This window comes from Orcinus orca, chromosome X (genome assembly GCF_937001465.1).
Source record: "Orcinus orca chromosome X, mOrcOrc1.1, whole genome shotgun sequence".
Taxonomy (NCBI): domain Eukaryota; kingdom Metazoa; phylum Chordata; class Mammalia; order Artiodactyla; family Delphinidae; genus Orcinus; species Orcinus orca.
Window position 1 is genome coordinate 74,944,226 of NC_064580.1, and position 18,381 is coordinate 74,962,606.

At 37.5% G+C, this 18,381-nt stretch overlaps 1 protein-coding gene across 3 annotated transcripts in view; it reads right to left on the minus strand.

The window, feature by feature from the left end:
- The window catches only part of POF1B (POF1B actin binding protein), a 102,890-nt gene extending 85,610 nt beyond the window's left edge, over positions 1-17,280 (minus strand). For 2 of the 3 annotated variants that reach the window (XM_033411549.2, XM_049705109.1), the window contains exon 1: positions 16,889-17,280. In XM_033411549.2, the coding sequence (XP_033267440.1) occupies positions 16,889-17,173 (285 nt within the window). In that variant the 5' untranslated portion in view covers positions 17,174-17,280. The remainder of the gene's footprint in view (positions 1-16,888) is intronic. The other variant, XM_033411548.2, reaches the window with a different exon arrangement.
- Between the last annotated feature and the right edge of the window lie 1,101 nt (positions 17,281-18,381).

Consider the following 18,381-nt stretch of genomic DNA (forward strand, 5'->3'; position numbering starts at 1 on the left):
TGGTACCTGGTTCTATAGATGGTAGTTCTTTCCCCTTCCCTTTATCCTATTCAAATATGATGACATCAGAAAATTAAACAGAATGAAACTTCACTAGCTATGTGGAGTAGCTTTTAAGATGAAAGAGTGTACTGAGAAGTTTTATAAACTTGCTGAAATTAACCCAAGTAAGAATACACACACATACACAAATATGTGTGTGTGTGTGTGTGTGTGTGTGTATCTTACATATTTAAGGCATATATTGATAGGCAGTTACTTTACTCAGATGCCAAGATAGCAGATATTCAAAAGGCAAATTGGTGTATTTACACAAAGACTAGTCTAGTGCTAAAATGAAGAAATTATTCAATCTTCTTATATTTGGAAAGCTGGTACATTAATTCCACAAATTATGCTTTACTTAATTGTTCTGAGCCTTCATTATTAGAATTGATCTAGGCAAATGTGGCTTTTCCCATACAATCCTTATGGAAACGAAGGACAAATGGAATGACTTCAAAAAGTAAAATATTAAGGTGGTAGCTTAATATGGGTCAAAGAGATTAAGACGTATGGCAGTGACCAGAATGAGTTTAAATTACAGCAGTATTAGACTTATCATAAGATGGGAAAAAAACCTATCTGAATATAAGGTATATTAATTTCAGAAAAACTTGCTAAAGAAAACCCTTTTCCCCTGAAAGTCTACGGAATTAGGTAAGTAGGGTGAGTAAAGGTCCAAAATGAACATTGTCTTGATGATGGAAGTTACTTTCAGTGGCATCTAGCGCTAGGCAGGATTGCAGCAAGTCATCCCACAAGTAGTCATTGCCTATTCTACAGGAAGTGATCAAAAATGTTTGTGAATGAATGAATGGATGAATGAAGAGGATGTCTTAGTTTTAAAGGCATCTCAGGAATAGAAATCTAAATCTCTCTCTTGATAACCTACATCAATGTTTAATTTTCAGCATCACTCATCTGTACAGAGCTTCCCTAAATCCTTCATGTTGAAATCATTAAATCTAATGAATAGTTACATCTTTTGTACTTACGTCCTCTATGCCATAGCCCCATGTTCCTTATAAGAAAATAACTGAAGGCTGGGGAAGGGGTGGTGGTGACTATCATAATATAGTGGAAAGAGTCCTGTGCTTGAAGTCCAGAGCCCTAGGTTCTACTTCTAGTTATACCACTATACCACCAGCCAGTTATGATAATGAACACTCATGCCATCTTCCTGAGCTTGTTTCCTCATGTGAGAAACGGGATGTGGGTATGTTTAAGTGTGGACTGGAGGATCTTTAAGCCTCATTCTATTTCCGACATTCTGTGAATATAAGAGATCACTCCCAGCTTATTTTTCCATACAGACAAGACAATTTCAAATCCTTTCAACTTGTCAGTCTTGTTTTCCTTTGATGAAGATGATAATGACAACTAACACCTATTAAGAGCTTTCTATGCCAAATATATTACATAGATCATCTTATTTAACACTCAGAAAAACTGTCATCAGAAAGGTACTATTATAATAACCCCATTTTACATATGAGTAAAGTTAGACAAAGATAGATTAAGTAGCTAGCTGAAGATCACACAGCTAATACTAAGGTGTTGGGATTCCAACTCAAGTAGCATGATGCTACTTAATCACTAAATCCAGAACTCATAACCTTAATCACTATACGTTCCCACACCTATAGCCTGCCTCATTATATTTTCTGTTCAAGTTGTGGAACAAAATTCTACTGTTAGATTTGAGTAATTCCCATAATAGGAGACTAGATATTTGACTCTTTTTATTATTTACTATCAAAAGTAACTTTTTGGTGCCTGAAAACAAGAAATCCACCTATAACTGACCGTGTGAGAGAATAGCCCTGATTAAATATTTTAAACTTCTACAAATACAATAGGGTTTTTTTTAAAGTAGACAGCATTATATATTTAGAGTGTACATACAGAACTCTAAACTTAATAAAACATTGAATTTTTATTTAATTTTCATATCATTTAAGCCCTTTGATTTTGCAGGAAGGCCCTACATTTTCTGATCAAATATTCAGCCTAGTATTGAGTCGTTTATTCCTGTGGCTCATATTTGCTAAATACATAAATATTGCCTGTTGGCAACATTCTTTAGGTAGAGTTTTGTTGAAAAATAATTTTGTTTATAATTAGTAGATTTAGGCTTAGTATGAAATCCAAGGGTGTTTTTCCCACGATGACTAAAGTCATTTTCTACTTTGGGAAAGTTGTAGCAGCCCTCTTCCCTCTTCCTCCTCCTCCCCACCTTTTTCCTTCTCCTTCTCCTCCTCATCCTTCTCTTTCCGTTTTTCTCCTCCTTCTCCTCTTATAAGTACATGTGGCATTACCAATTTTAAGATCAGAGTGGATTAAAATCAGTCTGCTTTTCTGGGATAATTTTACAACATCACTTGAGATAATTGTTCATACCTTTGTTTAACCTAAATCCGAGTTGGGATACAGGAATCAGATATCAGAGACTGTATGACATAAATAAGAGTCAAATATATAGATCAGGAATATCCAGTATAGCATGGTGGTTACAAGCATAGACCTAGAACTAGACTGCTTAGATTTAAATCCCAGTTCTACCACATACTAGCTCCATGAACTTGAGCAAGTTACATAGCACTCCTGTGCCTTTGTTACCTCATCAGGAAAAATGGGAATGATATTCAAACATTACTTACTAAAGTTTAAAATTAATTCAGTAGCTTAAGGGACATAGGTAGTTCCAGAGAGGCTATGAAACCCAGATCATGTGCTAAAAGAAAGGGAGGTGCATTTTTATTGAGGAGGGTTATTTCATCATTTTCCTCTATTTAAATATTTACTCTTTCAAAAAGTAAGGTTCTGGGGAAATTATATAAAGGATAGATACAGTCACCCCTCCGTATCCACAGGTTCTGCATCTGCAAATTCAACCAACGAAGGATTGAAAATATAAAAAAAATCTGGAAGTTTCAAAAAGCAAAACTTAAATTTGGTGTGCTCTCTCAACTATTTATATAGTATTTACACTGTATTTACAAATCTAAAGATGATTTTAAATACGGGCAAGGATATGCATAGGTTATATAAGATACTTGACAATAAGTTAGAAGAGGGATTCCGGGAAGATGGCAGAAGAGTAAGACGTGGAGATCACCTTCCTCCCCACAGATACACCAGAAATACATCTACACGTGGAACAACTCCTACAGAACACCTACTGAATGCTGGCAGAAGACCTGAGACCTCCCAAAAGGCAAGAAACCCCCCCACATACCTGGGTAGGGCAAAAGAAAAAAGAATAAACAGAGACAAAAGGATAGGGACAAGACCTGCACCAGTGCGAGGGAGCTGTGAAGGAGGAAAGGTTTCCACACACTAGGAAGCCCCTTCATGGGCGGAGACTGCAGGTGGCGGAGGGGGGAAAGCTTCGGAGCAGAGGAGGAGAGCACAGCAACAGCGGTGCTGAGGGCAAAGCAGAGAGATTCCCGCAAAGAGGATCGGTGCCAACCGGCACTCACCAGCCTGAGAGGCTTGTCAGCTCACCCGCCGGGGCGGGCAGGGCTGGGAGTTGAGGTTCGGGCTTCGGTTGGAGCGCTGGGAGAGGACTGGGGTTGGCAGCAAGAACACAGCCTGCAGGGGTTAGTGCACCACAGCTAGCCGGGAGGGAGTCTGGGGAAAAGTCTGGACTTGTCCAACAGGCAAGAGGCTTTTGCTTCCATCTTTGTTTCCTGGTGTGTGAGGAGAGGGGATTAAGAGCGCTGCTTAAAGGAACTCCAGAGAAGGGGCGCGAGCCGCTGCTAAAAGCGTGGACCCCAGAAATGGGCATGAGACGCTAAGGCTGCTGCTGCCACCACCAAGAAGCCTGTGTGCGAGCACAGGTTACTATCCACAACCCCCTTCTGGGGAGCCTGTGCAGCCCGCCACTGCCAGGGTCCCTGGATCCAGGGACAACTCCCCCGGGAGAACGCACGGTGCACCTCAGGCTGCTGTGACATCATGCCGGCCTCTGCCGCCACAGGCTCGCCCCACACTCCGTGCCCCTCCCTCCCCCTGGCCGGAGTGAGCCAGAGCCCCCGAATCAGCGGCTCCTTTAACCCCGTCCAGTCTAAGCGAAGAACAGACGCCTACGTGGCGACCTACACGTAGAGGCGGGGCCAAATCCAAAACTGAGCCCCTGGGAGCTGTGCAAACAAACAAGAGAAAGGGAAATCTCTCCCAGCAGCCTCAGAAGCAGCGGACTAAAACTCCACACTAAACTTGATGTACCCTGCATTGGTGGAGTACATGCATAGATAACGAATCATTCCAAATTGAGAAGGTGGACTTTGAGAGAAAGATTTATGATTTTTTCCCCTTTTCCTCCTTTTGTGAGTGTGTATGTGTATGCTTCTGTGTGAGATTTTGTCTGTATAGCTTTGCTTCCACCTTTTGTCCTAGGGTTCTATCCGTCCGTGTTTTGTTTGTTTGTTTTTTAATATTTTTTTTCCTTAATAATTATTTTTTCTATTTTAATAACTTTATTACATTTTATCTTACGTTATTTTATTTTATCTTCTTTCTTTTTTTCATTCCTTCCCTCCTTCTTCCCTTCCTTTCCCCCTCCCTCCCTCCCTCCTTTCTTTCTTACTACTTCTACTCATTCTTTCATTTTACTTTTTCTCCCTTTTATTCTGAGCCGAGTGGATGAAAGGCTCTTGGTGCTGCAGCCAGGAGTCAATGCTGTGCCTCTGAAGTGGGAGAGCCAACTTCAGGACACTGGTCCACAAGAGACATCCCAGCTCCACACAATAACAAACGGCGAAAGCTCCCAGAGATCTCCACCTCAACACCAGCACCCAGCTTCACTTAACAACCAGCAAGCTACAGTGCTGGACATACTATGCCAAAAAACTAGCAAGACAGGAACACAACCCCACCCATTAGCAAAGAGGCTGCCTAAAATCATAATAAGTCCACAGACACCCCAAAACCCACTAACAGATGTGGACCTGCCCACCAGAAAGAGAAGATCCAGCCTCATCCACAAGAACACAGGCACTAGTCCCCTCCACCATGAAGCCTACACAACCCACTGAACGAACTTTAGCCACTGGGGACAGACACCAAAAACAATGGGAACTACGAACCTGCAGCCTGTGAAAAGGAGACCCCAAACACAGTAAGATAAGCAAAACGAGAAGACAGAAAAACACACAGCTGATGAAGGAGCAAGATAAAAACCCACCAGACCTAACAAATGAAGATGAAATAGGCAGTCTACCTGAAAAAGAATTCAGAATAATAATAGTAAAGATGATTCAAAATCTTGGAAATAGAATAGACAAAATGCAAGAAACATTTAACAAGGACCTAGAAGAACTAAAGATGAAACAAGCAACGATGGACAGCACAATAAATGAAATTAAAAATACTCTAGATGGGATCAAGAGCAGAATAACTGAGGCAGAACAGATAAGTTCTTATTCCACAGATAAAATAGTGGAAATAACTACTGCAGAGCAGAATAAACAAAAATGAATGAAAAGAACTGAGGACAGTCTCAGAGACCTCTGGGACAACATTAAATGCACCAACATTTGAATTATAGGGATTCCAGAAGAACAAGAGAAAAAGAAAGGGACTGAGAAAATATTTGAAGAGATTATAGTTGAAGAGATTATAGTTGAAAACTTACCTAATATGGGAAAGGAAAGAGTTAATCAAGTCCAGGAAGCACAGAGAGTCCCATACAGGTTAAATCCAAGGAGAAATACACCAAGACACATATTAATCAAACTGTCAAAAATTAAATACAAAGAAAACATATTAAAAGCAGCAAGGGAAAAACAACAAATAACACACGAAGGAATCCCCATAAGGTTAACAGCTGATCTTTCAGCAGAAACTCTACAAGCCAGAAGGGACTGGCAGGACATATTTAAAGTGATGAAGGAGAAGAACCTGCAACCAAGATTACTCTACATAGCAAGGATCTCATTCAGATTTGATGGTGAAATTAAAACCTTTACAGACAAGCAAATGTTGAGAGAGTCCAGCACCACCAAACCAGCTTTACAACAACTGCTAAAGAAACTTTTCTAGGCAAGAAACACAAGAGAAGGAAAAGAGCTACAATAATGAACCCAAAACAATTAGGAAAATGGGAATAGGAACATACATGTTGATAATTACCTTAAATGTAAGTGGACTAAATGCTCCCAGCAAAAGACAGGATCGGCTGAATGGATACAAAAACAAGACCATATATATGCTGTCTACAAGGGACCAACTTCAGACCTAGAGACACATACAGACTGAAAGTAAGGGGATGGAAAAAGATATTTCATGCAATTGGAAACCAAAGAAAGCTGGAGTAGCTATTCTCATATCAGACAAAATAGACTTTAAAATAAAGACTATTAGAAGAGACAACATAGGACACTACATAATGATCAAGGGATCAATCCAAGAAGATATAACAATTGTAAATATTTATGCACCCAACACAGGAGCACCTCAATACATAAGGCACATACTAACAGCCATAAAAGGGCAAATCGGCAGTAACACATCCATAGTAGGGGACTTTAACACCCCACTTTCACCAATGGACAGATCATCCAAAATGAAAATAAATAATGAAACACAAGCTTTAAATGATACATTAAACAAGATGGACTTGATTGATATTTAAAGGACACTCCATCCAAAAATAAGAGAATACACATTTTTTTCAAGTGCTCATGGAACATTCTCCAGGATAGATCATATCTTGGGTCACAAGTCAACCCTTGGTAAATTTAAGAAAATTGAAATTGTTTCAAGTATCATTTCCGACAACAAAGCTATGAGACTAGATATCAATTAAAGGAAAAGATCTGTAAAAAAATACAAACTCATGGAGGCTAAACAATACACTACTTAATAACGAAGTGGTCACTGAAGAAATCAAAGAGGAAATAAAAAAATACCTAGAAAGAAATGAAAATGGAGACACGATGACCCCAAATCTATGTGATGCAGCAAAAGAAGTTCTAAGAAGGAAGTTTATAGCAATGCAATCCTACCTTAAGAAACAGGAAACAACTCGAATAAACAACCTAACCTTGCACCTAAAACAATTAGAGAAAGAAGAACAAAAAAAACCCAAAGTTAGCTGAAGGAAAGAAATCATAAAAATAAGATCAGAAATGAAATGAAGGAAACGACAGCAAAGATCAACAAAACTAAATGCTGGTACTTGGAAAAGATAAACAAAACTGATAAACCATTAGCCAGACTCATCAAGAAAAAAAGGGAGAAGACTCAAATCAATAGCATTAGAAATGAAAAAGGAGAAGTAACAACTGACACTGCAAAAATACAAAACATCATGAGAGATTACTACAAGCAATTCTATGCCAATAAAATGGACAACCTGGAGGAAATGGACAAATTCTTAGAAATGCACAACCTGCCAAGACTGAATCAGGAAGAAATAGAAAATATGAACAGACAAATCACAAGCACTGAAATGAAACTGTGATTAAAAATCTTCCAACAAACAAAAGCCCAGGATCAGATGGCTTCACAGGCTAATTCTATCAAATATTTAGAAAAGCGCTAACAACTACCCTTCTCAAACTCTTCCAAAATATAGCAGAGGGCGGAACACTCCCAAACTCATTCTACGAGGCCACCATCACCTTGATACCAAAACCAGACAAGGATGTCACAGAGAAAGAAAACTACAAGCTAATATCACTGATAAACATAGATGCAAAAATCCTCAACAAAATACTAGCAAACAGAATCCAACAGCACATTAAAAGGATCATACAACATGATCAAGTGGGGTTTATTCCAGGAATGCAAGGATTCTTCAATATATGCAAAACAATCAATGTTATAAACTATATTAAAAAAGTGGAGGAGAAAAACCATATGATCATCTCAATAGATGCAGAGAAAGCTTTCGACAAAATTCAACACCCATTTATGATAAAATCCCTGTGGAAAGTAGGCATACAGGGAACTTTCCTCAGAATAATAAAGGCCATATATGACAAATCCCCAGCCAACATTGTCCTCAATGGTGAAAAACTGAAAGCATTTCCACTAAGATCAGGAACAAGAAAAGGTTGCCCACTCTCACCACTGTTATTCAACATAGTTTTGGAAGTTTTATCCACAGCAATCAGGGAATAAAAGGAAATAAAAGGAATCCAAATCGGAAAAGAAGTAAAGCTGTCACTGTTTGCAGATGACATGATACTATACATAGAGAATCCTAAACATGCTACCAGAAAACTACTAGAGCTAATCAATAAATTTGGTAAATTGGCAGGGTACAAAATTAATGCACAGAAATCTCTGGCATTCCTATACACTAATGATGAAACATCTGAAAGTGAAATCAAGAAAACGCTCCCATTTACCATTGCAACAAAAAGAATAAAATATCTAGGAATAAACCTACCTAAGGAGACAAAAGACCTGTATGTAGAAAATTATAAGACACTGATGAAAGAAATTAAAAATGATACAAATAGTTGGAGAGATATACCATGTTCTTAGATTGGAAGAATCAACATTGTGAAAATGACTCTACTACCCAAAGCAATCTACAGATTTAATGCAATCCCTATCCAGCTACCACTGACATTTTTCAAAGAACTAGAACAAAAAATTTCACAATTTGTATGGAAACACAAAAGACTCCGAATAGCCAAAGCAATGTTGAGAACGAAAAACGGAACTGGAGGAATCAGTCTCCCTGACTTCAGACAATACTACAAAGCTACAGTAATCATGACAGTATGGTACTGGCACAAAAACAGAAATATAGATCAATGGAAGAGGATAGAAAGCCCAGAGATAAACCCATGCCCATATGGTCACCTTATCTTTGATAAAGGAGGCAGGAATGTATAGTGGATAAAGGACAGCCTCTTCAATAACTGGTGCTGGGAAAACTGGACAGGTACATGTAAAGTATGAGATTAGATCACTCCCTAACACCTTACACAAAAATAAACTCAAAATGGATTAAAGACCTAAATGTAAGGCCAGAAACTATCAAACTCTTAGAGGAAAACATAGGTAAAACACTCTAAGACATAAATCACAGCAAGATCCTTTTTGACCCACCCCCTAGAGAAATGGAAATAAAAACAAAAATAAACAAATGAGGCCTAATTAAACTTCAAAGCTTTTGCACAGCAAAGGAAACCACAAACAAGACCAAAAGACAGCCCTCAGAATGGGAGAAAATATTTGCAAATGAAGCAACTGACAAAGAATTAATCTCCAAAATTTATAAACAGCTCATGCAGCTCAATAACAATAAAAACAAACAACCCAATCCAATGGGCAGAAGACCTAAATAGACATTTCGCCAAAGAAGATATACAGACTGCCAACAAACACATTAAAGAATGCTCAACTTCATTAATCATTAGAGAAATGCAAATCAAAACTACAATGAGATATCATCTCACCAGTCAGAATGGCCATCATCAAAAAATCTAGAAACAATAAATGCTGAAGAGGGTGTGGAGGAAAGGGAACCATCTTGCACTGTTGGTTAGAATGTAAATTGATACAGCCACTGTGGAGAACAGTATGGAGGTTCCTTAAAAAACTACAAATAGAACTACCATATGACCCAACAATCCCACTACTGGGCATATACCCTGAGAATACCATAATTTAAAGAGTCATGTACCAAAATGTTCATTGCAGCTCTATTTACAATAGCCTGAAGATGGAAACAACCTACCTGTCCATCATCGGATGAATGGATAAAGAAGATGTGGCACATATATACAGTGGAATATTACTCAGCCATAAAAAGAAACGAAATTGAGCGGTTTGTAATTAGATGGATAGACCTGGAGTCTGTCATACAGAGTGAAGTAAGCCAGAAAGAGAAAGACAAATACCATATGCTAACACATATATATGGAATTTAAGAAAAAAAAATGTCATGAAAAACCTAGGGGTAAGACAGGAATAAATACACAGACCTACTAGAGAATGGACTTGAGGATATGTGGAGGGGGAAGGGTAAGCTGTGACAAAGTGAGAGAGTGGCATGGACACTACCAAACCTAAAATAGATAGCTAGTGGGAAACAGCCACATAACACAGGGAGATAAGCTCGGCGCTTTGAGACCACCTGAATGGGTGGGATAGGGAGGATGGGAGGGAAGGAGACGCAAGAGGGAAGAGATTTGGGAACATTTTTATATGTATAACTGATTCACTTTGTTATAAAGCAGAAACTAACAACAAAATAAAGATACTTGAGCATAAGTGGATTTTGGTGTCCGGAGCAGAGGTCCAAGTATCAATCCTCCTCAGATAGCAAAGGATGACTATACCTGCATACATACAGAAAAATATTTCATTCAGCTCTTTTCAAAAATTTTATGAATTTAATTCTTCTTCTACTGAAATTGTCATTCTAAACTTGTACTTTGAAAGTTTGTGGCTTCCTTTTTTGTTTCATTCCTATGTTTCCGTTAAAGCTGACCCTGTACTTTGGCAGCCCTTTGATCGCACATTTGCACCACCATGAATTTCTTTGAATTGTAATGATCTTAGAGGTAGTTCTATACGTAAATGAGTAGCTTGAATATATAGATCTGTAGTGTCCAGTAGAACTCTCTGCAGTGGTGGAAATGCCCTGTATCTGTGCCGTACAGTTCAGTAGTCACTAGCCACATGTGGCTGTTGAGCACTTAAAATGTGGCTATTGCAGCTGAGGAACTGAATAATTAGTTTTATTGGATTTGAATTAATTTAAATGTTAATGTAATTAACCACATACTACCCTACTGGAAGTGTAGCTCTAGAGGAAGTATTAAGTGCATTAGGTAAGAGGCAGACTGCAAGCAAGCTTTAATGTCAGCATCACTACATTTTAAAAAGGAAAAAAAAACACACACACTAAAAAAAACTTCATTTCAAATATTGAGGTTCAAGTTCAAAGACTCTAAGAGCATGGGAACTTCCAAATTACTCTTTCTAAAGGATATTTATGCCAGTAAACATTATAAATACATCCCTGCTGCTCCAGTCTTTTGATCATATACCATGTTTCAGAAAATTGCTTTAATGGTTTTCCTTGTTAGTCTTTCTTAGCTAGTAGAGCCCTAATAAGCCTTTCAAGCATATGTGTTTACCTAATCTTCCCAGTGTCAAAGGAACCCTTACTTTATAGTCTATTCATTTAGTTTATTACCGTAGTTTGTGCAGCTATCAGCTTTTGTTGGCTATATTTTTATAAATCAATAATACAAACAGAAAGAATTATCCAGTGCTAACTCTGTGCTGGACACCTTCACATGTTATCTCAATACTCACTACAACTCTGAAGGAAGGTATTATTGTCCCCACTTTACAAATGAGGACACTAGGTCATGAGAGGTCAAGTCATTTATTCTGGGTAATACAACATTAACATGATGTGTCAGGCACTGTGCTGTGTAATTTTCACCGTATATTATCGCATTTGACTCTAATAACAATCCTATGACTTAGGTGTTATTATCACCCCATTTTATAGATGAGGCAACTGAAGCATATAGCTAGCAAGTCCCTGAACCAGGAATTAAACCAAAGAAGTTTAAAACCTAAGCTTACACTATTAGCCACTACACTTGACTGTTTCATAGTTCAGTTCTCCCCAAGTCTACCTCATCAATGCACATTTATTATTTGTAGTTCTCTCTGGGACACTACACATAGATTCATTTGCATGGGCACTTTCTCCACACAATGTTCTCTGTGACTGATCTTTAGGCTCTACGTAATATGAACATTTTCAGTCAATACCTATTGGCTTTCATTTTCCTATTGATAGCTCTGATCAAAGAGTTCAAGACCTCGGTGCAATATGTAAGGGAGAGACAGCAAGACTGCTGGGAACGAGAATTAGGTAATAGAAAAGATTACATGCATAGTACAGGACTTTGTTCTTTAAATATTTGGAATCTTGTTGAAATAAACATGGCACTCTTTCATGTTGCCTAATTTGAATTTTAAAACTTTACTTAAAAACTAATACATAATATAATGTTCCAAGAAGGAAAACCATGGGAGCCTTCTATACGCTCCTGTCAGTTTTAATGACTATGAGAATCACTGAAAGTAATAAGAGTGACTTAGGAAAAGGCTAGGCTGAATAGTTTCAAAAGAAGCAGTATCTTTAAAAACCACCTGAAATTTATGCTGACAGAATTTGCCAAGGCAAACGGCCATTTAAATAGGCCATTTAAATAAATTTTCAGAATAGTTTGGGAGATGCTTTTGTTAGAAACTGTCAAAGACAGTAACATGGTTAAACACTTGCCTTAGGTTATTGTTGAGATGCTGTTCTGAACTTTGTACATGAAGAAACATGTAAATTATAATGACCTCTGTTTATATGAAACAAACACTTCCTTAATTTAGGATAAAATCTGTGATTCTGTTCTCATGTAAAGAAAGCAATAGAATGTAATAGTAATAGAACTCCTTCCACTCATCCCTTCCCTCCAAGGAAAATCTCTCATTTAAGAGACCCATTCCTGGATTCTTTCTTTTCTTGAAGGCAACTAGGAGAGAAAATAAAGTATACAGTCCCTTTGTAGCGCATGCTTTTTGACTTAATTTAAAAACTCAAAGTACATACATTCCATTGGAAGCCAAAAAAGGATGGCTATTAAGATAGCTGCTGTTGTGAAGAAAAAGTTAGCTCAAATATACCTGTTTAGAAAGGTTTTCACTTTTAAGTAGGGTTTAAGAGCATGGCAAACTTGCAGTTATTTTACCAAGAATTGTCAAGAAAAAAAATTTGGATCACAACAGTTAAAGGAAAAGTTCACCTCCCTCCCCTTTGCCCCCACCACCTTTCTCTCTCTCTCTCTCTCTCTCTCTCTCTCTCTCTCTCTCTCTCTCTCACACACACACACACACACACACACACACACACACACACACACACACACAATGATAGCTCATGAGTGCCATTGACTCAAAACAGGCCTAGCAATTTATCAGACCTCCCTTAAACAAGAGACAATTGGCAAGGACATTTTCACCCAGCAATTACTTGCACTCAATTTCTATAGCTTCATTTAATTGTAAGTACAAAAGGGATGACCAAAGCTGAAAACTGGGCCTCTTTATCCTTTAACCTCATTGCTTTCTCAGGCAACCTACTTCCCTGAATAATCATTCACTTTAGTGACCACTCCTTTGAACAACAATTTTTCAAAGCAACACACCCATCCCCACAGAACAGGAAAATTTTATGATAGTGTATATAAATCCTGGCACAGTAAGGGAACTAGCCACTATCTCTGTAACCAAAGAAAAAGGAAAAAAGTCATGTAAACAAAGAAAAGCCCAAGCTGGGTAATTATTGAGAGCAGAGGCCATTCATAAACTCACTCACATTCTCCCCTGGGCTGCTTTCTGGAGCTAAATTTGGTTGCAAGTTTCAAATTTAAAAAAATGGTAATCCATAAAACACAATCTCTAAGAGATCCCTTCTTGCACCAAAATGTTTTATTCAATAAAATATTGATGGCAAAAGCACAAAGTTATATTTTAAAATGAAATCTAAACATATAGGACACCTACAGATCAGGTCGTGTATATCTGTCCTCAATATGAACTCTCCCTGGATAAGCAAATGGTATTTATCCAGATAATCATGGTGCTTCTTATATAATAGGCACTTAATAAATATGTGTTCAATTAATGAATGGTATTAAAAATATTTTATTTTGATCAATTTCTCTCACAACAGAACTCTTCTGTATATGTGGAAAATATCTTGAACTTCATAAAAAGCTAAAATTAATGGAAGAGAAATACATATGTTCAATGCATATTAACATCAATGCTGTTCATCTGAGGCAGTGTTTCATTCTGAGTTAATGACGGCTGTTTAATATTTAGGCCTTTTAAAAGGTTGAGCCATAAGGTTTTTGTTTTCTTTAGTTTTATGTAGTTTCTAGAATTCCATTTATTTACAAGACTATATTCAGTTCTAAAATGCACATATGACCTTGATTACACCTGCTTTTGATTTTTTCCTGTTCATATGGATAAACTTAGTAATTTTAATTCTACCATCAATTTAGACAATTTCACCATACCTGGTTTCTATAGTCAGTTTTCTCTGAGAAACACTTTATCAGTCAGACAAAATAATAACTGAGGGAATCATAAAATATATCTGATAAATTTTAGACAAGAAGCAAAGCAACATTATATCTGGAGAAATTTAAAATATGTTTATGTCCATAAGCACTATTTTAGTGCACAAGAAAGGAAAAACGTGGGCCAAAAAGCCAGAAATAGAAAATACTAAAGTGCTGCAAAAAGCATTTGGTTAAATCCAAAATGTCTATTACATAAGCGAAAATTAAGATTCAGGAAGCAAAGCAGAGTGACATCAATTTCGGTTTCTCAAAGGGAACATATTTTACTACTGGCAATTATATATTTTTTTAATCTTAGGAATTCTTTTACTATCATCCAAACACAAAAATGCTAAAAACAATTCAAGTAAAAGTTTAATTGAATTCATGATAACTAACAATTGATTATAATACTTATCTTCCTAGCTGCCATGGTCACAAACTTTAGCATCAGAATAATTGCTATATACCAACTCAAAATGTCATTGAAACATGGCATATTAAGGAGAGAATTTTAAAGCATAAAACAAAAAGTGTTTTAAGTAATGTGTACTACTTGCTTGTGCTTGGCATGGTATATAATAAAGCTGCCACTACATTTTACTCATTTTGTTAACATGAAGGTAATTTCAGATCAATTTTAGGTTCTACTTTATATAATGCCATCCTGCCACTAAACAGGGAGAAAAGAAATAAAATAATAGAATAACAGTTTCCTAGTCACATTCTTTGTGGCAGCTATCTAAAAGTTTTCTTGCCAAATTATCTTTTAGTGGATTTATGAATGCCCATTGATATCGAACTCAGTTTGAAATTTTATAGTCAAATTTTCTTTCTAATTTCACTAAGAGAATGAAGATTCTTATTTTTTTTCCTTTACCACATATCTAGAAGTTCACCTCCCTCTTCCTTACCCAGCCCTTTTCTTTCTTTTCAATTATAAATCACTTCAGACTTCACAACACCCTCCATTCCAATTTCTTTTCCCTGTTTCTGAGGCCATACTTTCTGTCCCTAAGGCTCTTTATAAACTCCTTTGGGGAACTACATTTCAGGATAGAGCTAGTCTTGTGAGGATCACTTAGCAAATATCAGATAGAAAGGTGAGTCTCGTAAAAAACTCAACCAGCTTGGTCCCAAGAATATTAAAAAGGAAAGTTGAACCATGGAGTATACAATAAAGTGTGACCCTAAAAGTTATTCTGTGGTTAATGTTTATAATTTGCCAAATTTAAGCTTTTTAAATTTTTATCTATTTATTTTTCTTTTACTAAGAAGTTGATAAGAAAAGAGGTTAACGTATTTAAATAACTACGCCAGATAGAGTGATTTTAGCATTCGTATGATAATGATAACTGTTGTTTCAACTTCCCCATTGTTTTGGGGCTACTCAGGAACATAGGTGACACCCACTTTGTTGTTCATGAACATCACTGAATACTGGAATGTACATTTGCACTATTATTATCACAAACTAGTAGTTTTGACCTTTTATTTTTCTTCCCTTTGACTTCAATGCAGGTGGAGTTTTTCTCAAATAGGAAATTACTGACAGTGAATACTGGGTTTTTCTTCATATTTTTCCCTCAAATTAAGCTAGGAGTGAAATAAAACAGGAAAATTGTGGCCTTTGTAGTTGTTGGGTTACCTATATCTTTTAAAACTTCTTTTTAAAATAGTTTCATTATATACTTTAGAAATGTTGCTTCATATCCTAATTAAAATTATTGTTTTGGGAAAAATAATCCATTTTATTCCAGATCAGCATAACAATGCAACATAGGATATCATCCCGATGGTTGCTTTTTGAGCTTTTCACAGTACTACTTGTATCTTGAAACATAATTTTAGTTTGGACTGAAGTTTCCAGAAAGCTTAAAGACATGCAAATTTAATATAAAGAGAGTCAAAGATGAAAACAGACATAGAGCTGCTAATTTTGTATTGTCTTACAGTGTTCTTTCATACTCATTGGCAAGTTTATTAACACAGATACTGATGTTAAACTAACCCCTTTAAAAACAAATTTGTTTCATTTTAAAGGGTGTCTTAGACTTCCACAATATTTAGCTTTCATGTAACAATTGCTTACATCTTGCCTTCCTCAATCTTATATTCACTCTTTCAATATTCCTTCTACTAATATTCATAAATTATCCACCTCGACTATGCAAGAACAAATGCATCATTTTCAAAAGATGAAACACATATGACAATTGAAATAGACATTGTGCCTGTCACTTATCCTGGAGTAGCATCCTATTTGCTAAACACAAATAATTGCTCGTCACTCCATACATGCCATTGCCCCTGCACCGCCATATTTGATACAAAAAAACCTGTTTACTTTTGATATGAAGTGAATCAGTGGGAACCTATTTTATAAAAATGATGGTATTCTAGTTGAGGATTGCTTTGTGGTAGGAGCAAAAGAATACCTCAGGTCATATATTCCAATCTAATTCAACAAAAAATGAACCATCCTATGCTCTAGTTAGATTATGAAAATCACTGGAACTCATAAACAAATGGCTACAAGAACTAGTAAATGAAAGAACAGCCAAGAGATGGAATTTGGGTGACCGTACATTGCGTATATAGCTGCAATCCAAGAGATAATATCCTGTAGAACAGAGCCAGAGAAGCAGAAAGAAAAGAAATGAGGTTCAAAAGCAAACAAAGGCAACAAAGATTTCCCTTTTCTGGCATAGCTGTCTTTGTGGTACCTGGGAACGGTCGCTCCAAAGCAAGCTTTGGTAGGAGGAGGCAGTTTTGAGAGGGGAGCACACTTCCCGTGAGCCGATGGGGTCCAAGGCCTCAACCACCTTGTTCATGGGCCCACTGTAGGTCCTCACTCGCTCATACACTACATTTTTTTCTGGAGGCTGCTGGGCTTGTCTTGACTGATGGTAGCAGCGGTAATGCTGGGGCTGGCACTGCAGCACTTCTGGGGATTGCTGAGTCCCACAGCTGCTGCTGCTCATCTCACTCCAATAGTTTGAGCTCATCATCTTCTCAGTGGTCACCAAGGTACTCCCCAGATGCTCTCCCTAAGGAACAAACAGAGAGAGATCATGAAAGAAAGGGGTAGGAAAGCAGGCAGGCAGGCACACGTTAGAAGCCTTTTATCAACCACCTCTGCCTACAGTGGTGCCAGGGAGAGATGGGAGTTACCTGAGCAACAGCAGAAGCAGGTCTGGCAGCTACAGAGGAGGCAGCAAATAAAGTAATTGAGTGCAAATGCAAAGTGGAACCACCCCGTGAGATTGCTCCAGGAAATAGTACTGCCACGCCCCTGAGGGGAGGAATCACTGGGTAGGTTTACCTGCCGGGAGAGGCCCTGCTTTGTTATGGAGATAGCTACTAGGCTGTCCAGTAGGGTAAGGAAGTCTGGAAAGAGCAGGAATGTGGAATTTCAGGGCTAAAGCCAGAGCTTCCAAATTCACAGTCTTGGAAATTCACTTGAACTGTAAATAGGCAAACAAAGACATGCCCATGCCAAAACTTACTGCAGAAAAAAGGTCACAAATATCACATGAAAGTGGCTTTCCCATGGTTCTTAAGCTTAGCAAAGGTAATTACAAACATGAGTATTATCATTCCAGAGTCCCAGACCAAAATAAGGGGTATTAGCCTAAGGACACATTAGTTTTCACAGATAAATCTGCATTCTTTGCAAAACCCAGCTAGTAATTGCAGTTAAGGGAGATTGCTATGAGGTTTCCTTCTAGCAACACTCTCTAATTTGTGGACCTGTTTATCTTGCTCCAGGCCTCGTGTGGCTTTCTAATTTAAATTGAGGAAGATTTGTCTAAATGATTAAATTGCTGTCTGTAGGTGGGAGATTTGGTCAAGAAAAATCTAACCATTCCAGAAACCCTTTGCATTTTAGCACTTATATTTATTGTTTCACATTTTTACAAAGGAATGTACCCTGACTTGATTTGTGCCTTAGGAAACACTGAGTTTGATTGCCTTTTTAATATCTAGTTGTTAAGGGAGCTGCAAGTCCTGAGAGGTGCCTTACCTGATATAATGAGATTAAATATGCTCAGCACTTATATTTATCACTACTTGAAATTACAATCATAAGGCCTACTTAACCACCAGGTTTTTCCCTGCAAGATATTTCAGCACCACGGAACTCTAGAATATTCACTGAGGGTGTCTTCAGAAAAAGGGACATCTTCCTAGTGTGTATATATACCATAGAACCCAA